The sequence below is a fragment of the Nicotiana sylvestris genome, chromosome 2 (assembly GCF_000393655.2).
Source record: "Nicotiana sylvestris chromosome 2, ASM39365v2, whole genome shotgun sequence".
NCBI lineage: Eukaryota > Viridiplantae > Streptophyta > Magnoliopsida > Solanales > Solanaceae > Nicotiana > Nicotiana sylvestris.
The window spans coordinates 13,943,491-13,954,943 of NC_091058.1; the positions used below are offsets into that span (position 1 = coordinate 13,943,491).

At 33.2% G+C, this 11,453-nt stretch overlaps 2 protein-coding genes across 2 annotated transcripts; one reads left to right on the forward strand and one right to left on the reverse strand.

Annotated features, from left to right (window-relative positions):
- Positions 1 to 3,213: 3,213 nt before the first annotated feature.
- On the forward strand, positions 3,214 to 5,428 carry LOC138882725 (uncharacterized). The gene is made up of 5 exons (XM_070163347.1): positions 3,214 to 3,388; positions 3,501 to 3,927; positions 4,369 to 4,498; positions 4,609 to 5,120; positions 5,203 to 5,428. The coding sequence occupies exons 1-5, from the start codon at positions 3,214 to 3,216 to the stop codon at positions 5,426 to 5,428; spliced, it is 1,470 nt and encodes a 489-aa protein (XP_070019448.1).
- Positions 5,429 to 6,410: 982 nt separating this feature from the next.
- Positions 6,411 to 9,225, reverse strand: LOC138882728 (uncharacterized). The gene is made up of 3 exons (XM_070163352.1): positions 7,949 to 9,225; positions 6,956 to 7,700; positions 6,411 to 6,872 (listed from the first exon to the last, which is right to left on the reverse strand). The coding sequence occupies exons 1-3, from the start codon at positions 9,223 to 9,225 to the stop codon at positions 6,411 to 6,413; spliced, it is 2,484 nt and encodes an 827-aa protein (XP_070019453.1).
- Between the last annotated feature and the right edge of the window lie 2,228 nt (positions 9,226 to 11,453).

Sequence of the window (11,453 nt, forward strand, 5' to 3'; positions counted from 1 at the left end):
AACGAAGCTATATAGGAGCTTACAAAATATTAGTATGATAATTTGTAATTAGCTATTAAGAGGCCTAATTCAAACAGAACCCTACCTAGAAGGTGATTTGTAAATTAGGTGTTATTCAATAGACTTGTATTTTTATGTGAAAGTTGAAAGTTCAATTTATAAAATAAAAGACATTAGCCTTGATTTTTTTTTATCAACTTTTTTTATGAATTGTCTTACTTAGTTACTTTATAGATTTAGATTATATTAAATAAATTACAAGTCTATAATAATTACTAAAATATTTTGTTACAACTCTTTTGTTTTAATATTTTATAATTCTTTACTTAGTTTCTTTATAACTTATTAAGTTTTAAGTTTATTAAATAAGTCAAAAAACTAGCTGTTGCAAACTTTAAAAACTTAGTCATTGTTTACTTTATAAAAATAATGGTTGCTATCTATAAAAAATTAGCCGTTGCCAAATTTAATGCTTAAATATTTAAAAGATTTTTAAAAAAGGGGCCACTTAGGGCCTACGTACTGTCTCGTCCCATCCCATCCTGTTTATTAGTGGGATGTGATGGGCCTACCAGATCATCCCGTTTATGGGGGAAGTGCACAGTTAGCCACTAATAACACATGTATTTACTTTTAAGTCACTGTTTAAAATATCTTTAGTCTTTAATCACTGCTTTAATAAATTTTAACTGACCGGACGAAAATACCCTTCTGCTCATGTCCTTAACTTCAGGAATTCAGGACTACATGTCCTTAACTTTTGAACTTGGAACTCTAAGTTCAAGACTTCAGGACTACATATCCTTAACTTTTGAACTTAAAACTTCAGGACTACATGTCCTTAACTTTTGAACTTAACTTCAGGACTACATGTCTTTAACTTTTAAACTTGGAACTCAAACTTCAGGACCAAGCGTCCTTAACTTTTAAACTTGGAACTCAAACTTCAGGACCAAGCGTCCTTAACTTTTAAACTTGTAAGTTAAAGTTAAGGACCTATTGTCCTTAACTTTTGAACTTGTAATTGTAAGTTAAGGACTGCATGTCCTTAACTTTTGAACTTGTACCTATAAGTTAAGGACTGCTTGTCCTTAACTTTAGAATTTGTAACTGTAAGTTAAGGACTGTCTGTCCTTAACTTTTGAACTTGTGTCCTTAACTATTGAACTTAACTTCAGGACTACATGTCCTTAACTTTTGAACTTGAAACTCTAAGTTTAGGACTTCAGGACTACATGTCCTTAACTTTTGAATTTAACTTTAGGACTACATGTCCTTATCTTTTGAATTTAACTTTAGGACTACATGTCCTTAACACAATTATCTATGTCCTCAATTTTTTGGCTTTTTACCATATTTTTCCTAATTATCTGTTGTTTAAGAAAATCTAAAAGTCACTTCTTTTAGAAAAACAAAAGTCATGTCCTCCCACGTTTGTGATTATTATGAGTGAATGGTTTACCGGGCAATTCAACTCTTGAAAGCAGACACAAAAGAAAATGAGAGGCTTATAAAATTTATATGATTAATGCATTTTGTTTCTTCTGTTCAAAATTGGATTTCATATATGAAAATAATGGAAACACTCATACGGACCCTAGAACACCATTGCAAAAGGAGAAGTGGAGCTGTAAGGAATGAATCTGAAAATGGCGTATTTCCGTTTGGGAAGGAAAGGATAATACTGCCTTTTCATATTAATTTTAATAGACTAGTGGCTACTTTTGCTCAGCATTAAAAATATTGGATAAAAAGTAAATACCACATTAAAAAGTGGCTACCCCACACAATTTTTACTATCCTATCTCGTTTAAGGCCCGTCCCGCCATCGCCCCGGTCAAATGCCTCCTCTCCCGGTAAAAATGGCGTGTAGTAGCCACTAAATAAGGGTGTATTTAATTTATATCCACTATTTAAAATGCTTATCAAAAATAGCCACTACTAAGGGGGAAAAGACACAATTACCCTTTCTCTATTTCTTGTATAATCCCAAAATCGACGAAAACCCTTATTTTCATTCGTTCAGAGTTCAGACGAGAGCGGTTCAGGGTTCCGTGTTCTGCGCTTCTTCATCTTCCTCGCATGCAAACTGCAATCTCAGTTAAACTTCTGCTCCTTCATCTTCTCTGTCATCTTCTGTCAATCGCGACTGGTAATATGTTTGAAAGTTTTAACTTGGAATTCAAAGTTAAGGACTTCTTGTCCTTAACTTTTGAACTTGGAGTTCAAACTTAAGGATTACATGTCCTTAAGTTTTGAACTTTGAGTTCAAACTTAAGGACTGCCTGTCCTTAAGTTTTAAACTTGTCCTTCTCTTTGTAACTTAGTTGCTTTCTCAGGATTTAAAGAAAACTCTAGGATCAAAGCTTGATACTTTGATGAACATGTTTGGGAAAGCTGATCAGATGAACACAGATAGAGAATCTAGTGTTCCAATTAGAAAATATGGAGTTGATGATCATTGTCGTGCTACTGAGCCTACTGGCATATTCAACCAAGATGCAGGTGGTGTTGAACGTCATATGGATGTGCATGCAGAGGGTCAGTATGAAAGAGAATTTAGAGATGCACATCTAGATGATGAAACTGAAAATGTTACTGATATTGGGAAAGGTTAGATATAGATTTTGATTTTTTTCCGGTGAAATGTATATTCAATAGATTAATACATATAAACTATGCATGTGCATGCAGAAGTTGAAGATTTAGGAGATTGTCAAGAGCAGGAGAATCAACAAGAGAAAGGAGTGCCAGAGAAAATTTGTAGAGTTTGTGAATTGCAATCACAGGAGGATTTAACAAGTCCATTAGGGACAAGTGTCAGCGAGATTGTATGCAAATGCTTAGAAGGAACGTATGATCTCTCTACACCGCTGTCATACAAAGAAAAATTTGGAGTTCAAACTTGTGCCAGTCAAGGTTAGATAAAATTTTCATTATATATTGTATCTTTATTTTAGTGAATTATTAGAATGGGTATTAATTGCAAATGTTACAATATCTTTTGAAGCAGCAAGCGAAGAAGCTGGAGTGCAGTATCAAGAGAAAACTGGACTACAATCTCAAGACATAGGCAGAAGTGAGATTGGTTCCAAATCTATAGATGCAACATGTGATGATGATGATGTAGCTGGAATGATCTTGGATATTGCAAATGGTTAGGCAGTGCTTTTTTAATTTTATATATGTTTGTTTTAATTAAAGATTATTAACATGTTAGCTCTTGTAAATATTTTTGCTGAATCTTGTCAACAAGCATCTAAAGATCATGGTAAACAACTACAAGATAAAGAAAATGTGGAATTGCAAGAAAAAGAAAATGATGCATGCAATATCTTAGCTGAGTTATCTCTTGAAAAAACACAAGAAGGTACTGCGGAGAAGACAAGTACTGATTGTGCCCTAATTATTATATGTACAATTGAAATTTTGTCTCTTCATTTGACCTGTTGCAAAAAACTAATATGAATATGTATATATATATATATATATATATATAGTGTCGCCAGCAGAGGAAAACAAAGAGGACACCAATGATGACGATCTTAACCAATATACAAGGAAAAGAAAGAGAGACAGTATTGGTTATGATGGTCCGTCATTTTCTCTTCTTATTCCTACTCCTCCAAGTACACAAATGGACATTGATGCGACTTTGACTATGGAGGGTGAAGGAAATGTTGAAGAAGAACTTGGTCGAGGTAAAAGGAACAAGAAGTTAAGCTGGCAGTTGAAATCTCCTTTTGATAAGGAAGGAAAAACAGTAAGTTCCAAGGCAGACAATCAAAATACTCTGAAGAGTTCAGGTTGGATAAAATCAACCTATACTCGTAGGTGTATTTTTCATTATGCCAAAGAAGATGAAAAATTAGTGAAGAAATTCATTGTGTGGTTGGGCAAGGAGAAAAGGAGAGGTCGCAAAAAAGAGTAAGTCTCTTAATGTGTTTCACTACATCCTTAACTTCTGTGATTGTAAGACTAATTTTAGGACTAACTGTCCTTAACTTATAGATTCAAGTTTAAAACTTAAGGACTTCTTGTCCTTAAGATTTGAACCTGGAATTCAAAGTTAAGGACAAAAAGTCCTTAAGTTCTAAACTTTAATCTATAAGTTAAGGACCAAGTGTCCTTAGCTTTTGAATTTGATACTCAAACTTAAGGACTGCATGTCCTTAGCTTATGAATTTTGAATTCAAACTTAAGGACAGACAGTCCTTAAGTTTTAAACTTGAATCTATAAGTTAAGGACCAATTGTCCTTAGCTTTTGAACTTCTAATTCAAATTTAAGGACTGTCTGTCATTAATTTTTCAGCATGAAAGGCTAAGTTCAGGATTAAATTCTAACTTGACATTTTCAAAATTTTCAGGGGACAAATTGATTTATATGCTGATGATAATAGTGTGAGGAAAAAACCATACAAATTGTATCATCAAAAAATCAGTAGCAAAATATTTTTCCTTGAGCTTTCAGATAGCAAATTTGTTCTTGATGATAAGGTTAGATAATTCACAAGGCATTTATTTTTTCTATTATTAATTTATCATTTTTTCATTATTTTATGACTGATTTGTTATTGATTTGTTTTATTTTTTGCCTTTTTATGAAGCATATTGACATTGCTCTCTATTATCTGAGAAAGAAGGAATGCTACCACCCTCGCGATCATCCTTTTCGATGCACAACTACTGATGTTCTTTTTGATAATTATATGGCACTTGTGTATAAAGATTTCAGTGAAGATGCTAGTGATGAGTTTTGGTGTGCTGGTGATAATCAGTTATTTCTGACACCATATGTGTGCGGGGACAGCCGTAGATGTGGAATTGCATGGACTGAGGTTGACAAAATCTTTTTTCCATGTCGGCTTCCTTCAGAAGATGATGAAGCTGTGACACACTTTTTGTTGGGAGTATTGGACTTGAATCAAAAAAAGATTGATGTATATGATTCCATATACAGTGAGCCATATGAAGCAGGAATGAACTACATGCAAATGTATGCACGCATGATCCCCCATTTGCTAAAGTTCTCACAGTTTGACAAAAATCACAAGTCTTTTGGGAATGTCTTCAATAAATTTGATATACAGTGGCAAAGATCACCACACCAAACTGGATCGTACGTGTTGTTATTTGTTATATTATTTATATGTACTTAAGATTTATTGTTTAATTCACTGCATATCTTACATTTCTCTTAGGACTGATTGTGGTGCATTCCTGGTCAAATTTGCCGAGTTGTTGATGATTGGAAAGGACGTGCAGCAATTCCAACCCGAAGACATAAAAGACTTTCGAAAAGAACTTGCTGCAAATCTTTGGACACATGGTGAATGGAAAAGAAATTCTGGTTATGATACTCCACCAGAAAATGTTGGTGATGATTATGAGAGTGAAAATGAAACATTCTGTCCAAAGGAGTTGTAAAGAAATTGTGGTGTTATTTTGTATAAAATTGTTGTAAAGGTGACATCTGAATTTTGCCAGTTTAGCATAGTTCTGAAATATTCTGTAAATTTGTGAAAAGGCACTTATATTTTGTTTTGTTGGCATAGCGTAATTTTTTGTAACAGCTATGCAAAATTACAATTTCAAAAGTTATGTCAAGGCATTTTGTTATTTATTTCGTTGTTTCTCTCAACTGTTGATTTGTCCATTGAGTTTGTTAGTATTTGTTCATGACTAAGTGTAAGTGAACTTCAAATTCAAAGTTAAGGACCAAATGTCCTTAACTTTTAAACTTGAAATTCAAAGTTAAGGGCCGACAGTCCTTAAGTTTTGAACATGGGACTATAATTTAAGGACCTCATGTCCTTAACTTTTGAACTTGGATTTCAAACTTAAGGTCTCCTGTAGTTAATGACAAACAGTCCTCAAGTTTTTAACATGGGACTATAACTTAAGGACCTCATGTCCTTAACTTTTGAACTTGAAATTCAAAGTTAAGGATAGACAGTCCTTAAGTTTTTAACATGGGACTATAACTTAAGGACCTCATGTCCTTATCTTTTGAACTTGAAATTCAAAGTTAAGAATAGACAGTCCTTACGTTTTTAACAAGGGACTATAACATAAGGACCTCATGTCCTTAACGTTTGAACTTAAAATTCAAAGTTAAGGACATACAGTCCTTAAGTTTTTAACATGGGACTATAACTTAAGGACCTCATGTCCTTAACTTTTGAACTTGAAATTCAATGTTAAGGACAGACAGTCCTTAAGTTTTCAAAATTGCAAGTTGAACTTACTGACTCCTGTTAATAACTTTTAATTGTTGAACTCAAAAGAAATTAAAAGAACGTAACAAGATATAAATATTGAAAATCTAGGCATCCGCTCAAATTAGAATAATAATGAATACAATCTATAGCAAAAACTTAAAAGAGTCGATAAACATAAGTGTATATTTCTACTCTTCTCTATGCTTTCTTGAAAATGGATGGAGTGCCGGAGAATATATACAAGTTGTTCTATTATGACCAATTCTTCTGCAACGACCACATTTGAATGTTATTTTTGATGGCTCGGTAGCAGGAATATGCCTTTTCTTTTGCCTTCTACCTGGTGGCACTTTGAAATCTAGAGGTTTAACAATTTGTGACTTAACACTCTCTGGTACAATCCAAGAATCAGTATGTCCTACAGGATGTATTTGTCTTTCATATGTTTTCAGCCAAGATTCCTTTAAGTACCAGTGCGAACAAAAGTCGGACTTCTTGATGTTTCTCTTCTCGATAGCTGCAATTGCATGTATGCATGGTAATTCATCAAGTTGAAATTGAAAACAATCACATGTTCTTTTGTTTAAGTCCACCAAGAAAGTTATTCCTTCTTCTTCAACTCTAGAACGCCATGAATCAACATGGTAGACCTTCAATGTTGAAAAATTATAAGTGAGTACATTATGTTAAAAAATGTTAAAATCATAATATAAACATAAAACATAATACTTACGTTCAAAGTAAATGCTAAATCTATTCTTTTCTTCAATTCCTCCTCTACCCAACAAGAAACATCATAAAATGTTCCTTCTGCTTTATTTCTTCTTTCATAAAACCAATGTTGTAGCTTCACTTGAATGAAATCCATCATTCTTAGTATAGGCAGCTCCCTTGCTTCTAATAGCACTGAATTCATCGACTCAACTATGTTTGTTGTGAGCATGTCATATCTTCGCCGTGGACTACAAGAACGTGCCCATCTTTCCGGTGGTTCTTCCATCAAGTAGTCATAAGTTTTCTTATCTACATTTGCAATATCTGACATGTATATGTCAAATTCTTTACGCCTGTATACTCTTGCAGCACTTTGAAAAAGTTTTATGACCTCACTTTTCACCTTTCTTCGCTTTAGGTTCTGCTCCAAATGATAGATGCAAATCCCATGATGGCTTTCAGGATATACCTTTACAATGCCATTTGCAATAGCTTGATGCCTGTCTGATAAAAAAATCAAATTCTCACGGCTCCCAATTGCATTGCGAAGCTGACTAAAGTACCACTCATAGGAATTGTTGTTTTCAGATTCTGCTATTCCAAAGGCTAATGGAAAAAATTGGTTATTTGCATCTTTTGAAACTGAAATCAATAAAACACCACGATATTTTGACTTCAAAAAAGTTGAATCAACAGCAATTACTAGTCTACAATGATTCCAACCAGCTATCGATGATCCATATGCGTAAAACATATAAAGAAACCTGAAAATACAATATAAAACAAGGTTAAAATACCTGAAGTTTAGGACAGTCAGTCCTTAACTTACATTTACAAGTTATAAAGTTAAGGACATGTTGTCCATAACTTTTATTTCAAAGTTCAAAACTTAAGGACTGGAAGTCCTTAACTTTTAATTACAAGTTCAAAACTTAAGGATAGGCAGTCCTCAACTTCTGGTTATAACTCAAAAGTTAACAAGGCTAAAGACAGCATGTCCTAAATTGTTTACCTGTTGTTGTCGTCTATCTTTATGTTAGTATAAGTTCCCGGGTTTTTACTTGTCATCATATACAAGTATGAACACAATAATTCATAATTTTCTTCGGGACTTCCTCTTATTAAAGCGGAAGCATGTTGAATAGCACGCCACGCCTTGTGATATCCAATGTCTAGTCCATGCAATTTTTGCATCTCTGCCATGACAAAAGCTGGTGTAACTTCAAATCTTGGGTCCCGAAGATTATCGATAATGTAACCACTAATCAACTTTGAAGTAGCATGCCTTTGATCTACTTTCCTAGTGTTAACAGAGCAGTCATGCTTTTTCTCAAGCTTTACTATCTTGAATAATGTTGAGTCTTTAATTCTGAAAGCACGCACACACCAACGACACCTATCATCATTGCATGTCAACGAATATCTTGTTGATCTTGATCTAACAACTTTGAATTCAAAATGTCCTTTGATTGCTATATTGGAAAAACAGTTAATTATGCTCTTCTTCTTGTCAAATACTGATCCGACTTTTATTTTATCCAAAGATGCATTTTCTCTTAATATCGTAGTTGGGGATTCTTTTTGTTTCAAATTTGATCTTCGTCTAGTTATTTGAGTGCAGGTTTTGTCAGCAACTACTTCGATTACCGGTGCACTCTCTAAGACTTGAATACCCAAAGCTTGTTCGTTGTCAATCTCTATAATGCTTTGTCCTTCTACTTGAATAGAATCAAATGTTTGATGCACCTCTTCATTTAATGGTTGAGCTTCAACCATATCTACTTCAACTATCTGTTGGCATCGCTCTTGATTGTCATGTTGAGTTTTTGTGTTGGCATGTTCATTGCTTGTTGATGCAAAAACTCTTTCCGAAATATCAACTATGAAACGACAGCTCTTGAAGAGTGAATGAGTTTTTAGCAACTCTATACATGTGTGAAGATCTAAATCTTTGGATACAAGCATTCCTTTGCTTGTTCCAAGGTTGATATCAAACCATATCACTATTTCAAACTTTTCTCTATCCAATTCAATAAGCTCAAAAATCTGTTTAACGAAATCTTCAAACTGAATTGACTCAGGTGCTAGGAAAAGCTTTGTTTGATGATCAAGATATTTATAGTCTTCAGTCCATCTACCATTAAAAGCAACTATTATGCATATTGTTTCCATCCTACAAGTCAAGAGAATGGGAAACAAAGGACATACGTTATAAAGCAATCCTTGTAGAATTAAGAACAAGTGTACTGTAAGTGCAAGACCAAGATAAAGACTGTCTGTTCTTAACATTTAAACATGAAATTAAAAGTTAAGGACTTCCAATCCTTAACTTTTGAACAAGAAATTAAAACTTAAGGACTGTTTGTCCTTAACTTTTGAACCAGAAATTAAAACTTAAGGACTGCATGTCCTTAACTTTTGAACCAGAAATTAAAAGCTAAGGACTGCCTGTCCTTTAACATTTAAACATATAATTAAAGTTAAGGACTGTCAGTCCTTAACATTTAAACATGGAATTAAAAGTTAAGGACTGTCAGTCCTTAACTTTTGAACTAGAAATTAAAAGCTAAGGACTGCATGTCCTTTAACATTTAAACATGTAATTAAAGTTAAGGACTGCCAGTTCTTAACATTTAAACATGGAATTAAAAGTTAAGGACTGCCAGTCCTTAAGTTTTAAACATGGAATTAAAAGTTAAGGACTGTCAGTCCTTAACTTTTGAACCAGAAATTAAAAGCTAAGGATTGTCTGTCCTTTAACATTTAAACATGTAATTAAAGTTAAGGACTGCCAGTCCTTAACATTTAAATATGGAATTAAAAGTTAAGGACTGTCAGTCCTTAACATTTAAACATGGCATTAAAAGTTAAGGACTGCCAGTCCTTAACTTTTGAACCAGAAATTAAAGCTAAGGACTGCCTGTCCTTTAACATTTAAATATGTAATTAAAGTTAAAGAATGTCAGTCCTTAACATTTAAACATGGAATTAAAAGTTAAGGACTGTCAGTCCTTAACTTTTAAACCAGAAATTAAAAGCTAAGGACTGTCTGTCCTTTAACATTTAAACATGTAATTAAAGTTAAGGACTGTCAGTCCTTAACATTTAAATATGGAATTAAAAGTTAAGGACTGCCAGTCCTTAACATTTAAATATGGAATTAAAAGTTAAGGACTGTCAGTCCTTAACTTTTGAACCAGAAATTAAAAGCTAAGGACTGCATGTCCTTTAACATTTAAACATGTAATTAAAGTTAAGGACTGTCAGTCATTAACATTTAAAAATGGAATTAAAAGTTAAGGACTGTCAGTCCTTAAATTTTGAACCAGAAATTAAAAGCTAAGGACTGCCTTTCCTTTAACATTTAAACATGGAATTAAAAGTTAAGGACTGTCAGTCCTTAACATTTGAACCAGAAATTAAAACATACAATTTGAAACTCAAGCTACAGGACTTTGTATACAGAAGAACAACAACAAAGTGAAGGACATTTTGTCCTTAAGTTTTTTTATTCAATTTGCAAAATGAGGCCAGTAGAATCAAAGTTAAGGACATAGTGTTCTTATTTTTTTGAATTCAATTTCCAAAATGAAGACACTATGTCCGGAATACAGAATTATCATAGGAGGCGGTGTCTATAAATTTATCAATCCAGAAATTCAAAAAAAAATCAAATTCTTATCTAATATATAATCAAATCAATACAGATCTAAAAAAGTATAACTATAGCGAAATAAAAATCGATAGAAACACATGAAATTACAACTTACTGTTTATCTATGTCATTTTTTTGGATTAGAATGCTGAATTTTTGAAATCGGGAAGAGAAATGGTGGTTCGTCCTTAGTTGATCGCCGCTGTGGTAACTGCTGCTGCTCGCTTCTTCTCTTTGTGTAACTGCTGCTTGTGTTGATAGCGTAGGTATAAGTTATACCAGAAGGGTATTTTCGTCCAGTCAGGTATAAATTTTTTAAAGGAGTGACTAACGTCTAAATACATTGAAAACAGTAGCTTTAAAATAAAAGCCACTGCTTTTAGTGGCTATTTGTGTTGTTCGCCCTCCCCTCCCGTCCCGTTGGACAGCCCACAGCCACAAGGACCAAGAGTTTTCAGAATTTTTCTTTTTAGCACTCTTTTTCAAAATGGTAAACTCAGCCTTAATTATTTTTCCAATCATCAACGGTTTTCCATTAGCATATTTAATCCATTAACATTTCCCATTTCTTAACAAAATTTGTCCAACCTTAACTCTTCATGTAAAGAGCTAATGTATTTTTTTTTCTTTTTTCCTTTTTGTTGCTAGAATGGCCGCAATACTTTCTGATTACGAGGGTGTTTGGATGGGCTTAAAAACTGGTCAAATTAATTCTTAAACACTTTTTAAATTTTTGAAGTGTTTGGCAAATAAAAAAGCTGCTTAAAGAAAGCTAAAAAAAAGCTTTAAAAAAGCCAAAAGCAGCAAGTTGGCTGACCCCAACTTTTTCGATTTTGACTTAAAAGCCATTTTATTTTGACCA

Bases quoted from the DNA above. Each gene is read 5' to 3' on its own strand.
- LOC138882728 (XM_070163352.1), bottom strand. From the start codon at position 9,225: ATGTTAAGAACAGACAGTCTTTATCTTGGTCTTGCACTTACAGTACAC. The intron at 7,701-7,948 runs GTAAACAATTTA...TTGTATTTTCAG, and splicing joins AAGATAGACGACAACAACAG to GTTTCTTTATATGTTTTACG. The intron at 6,873-6,955 runs GTAAGTATTATG...TCAACATTGAAG, and splicing joins ATTTAGCATTTACTTTGAAC to GTCTACCATGTTGATTCATG.
- LOC138882725 (XM_070163347.1), top strand. From the start codon at position 3,214: ATGTTAGCTCTTGTAAATATTTTTGCTGAATCTTGTCAACAAGCATCT. The intron at 3,389-3,500 runs GTACTGATTGTG...ATATATATATAG, and splicing joins AGGTACTGCGGAGAAGACAA to TGTCGCCAGCAGAGGAAAAC. The intron at 3,928-4,368 runs GTAAGTCTCTTA...CAAAATTTTCAG, and splicing joins AGGAGAGGTCGCAAAAAAGA to GGGACAAATTGATTTATATG.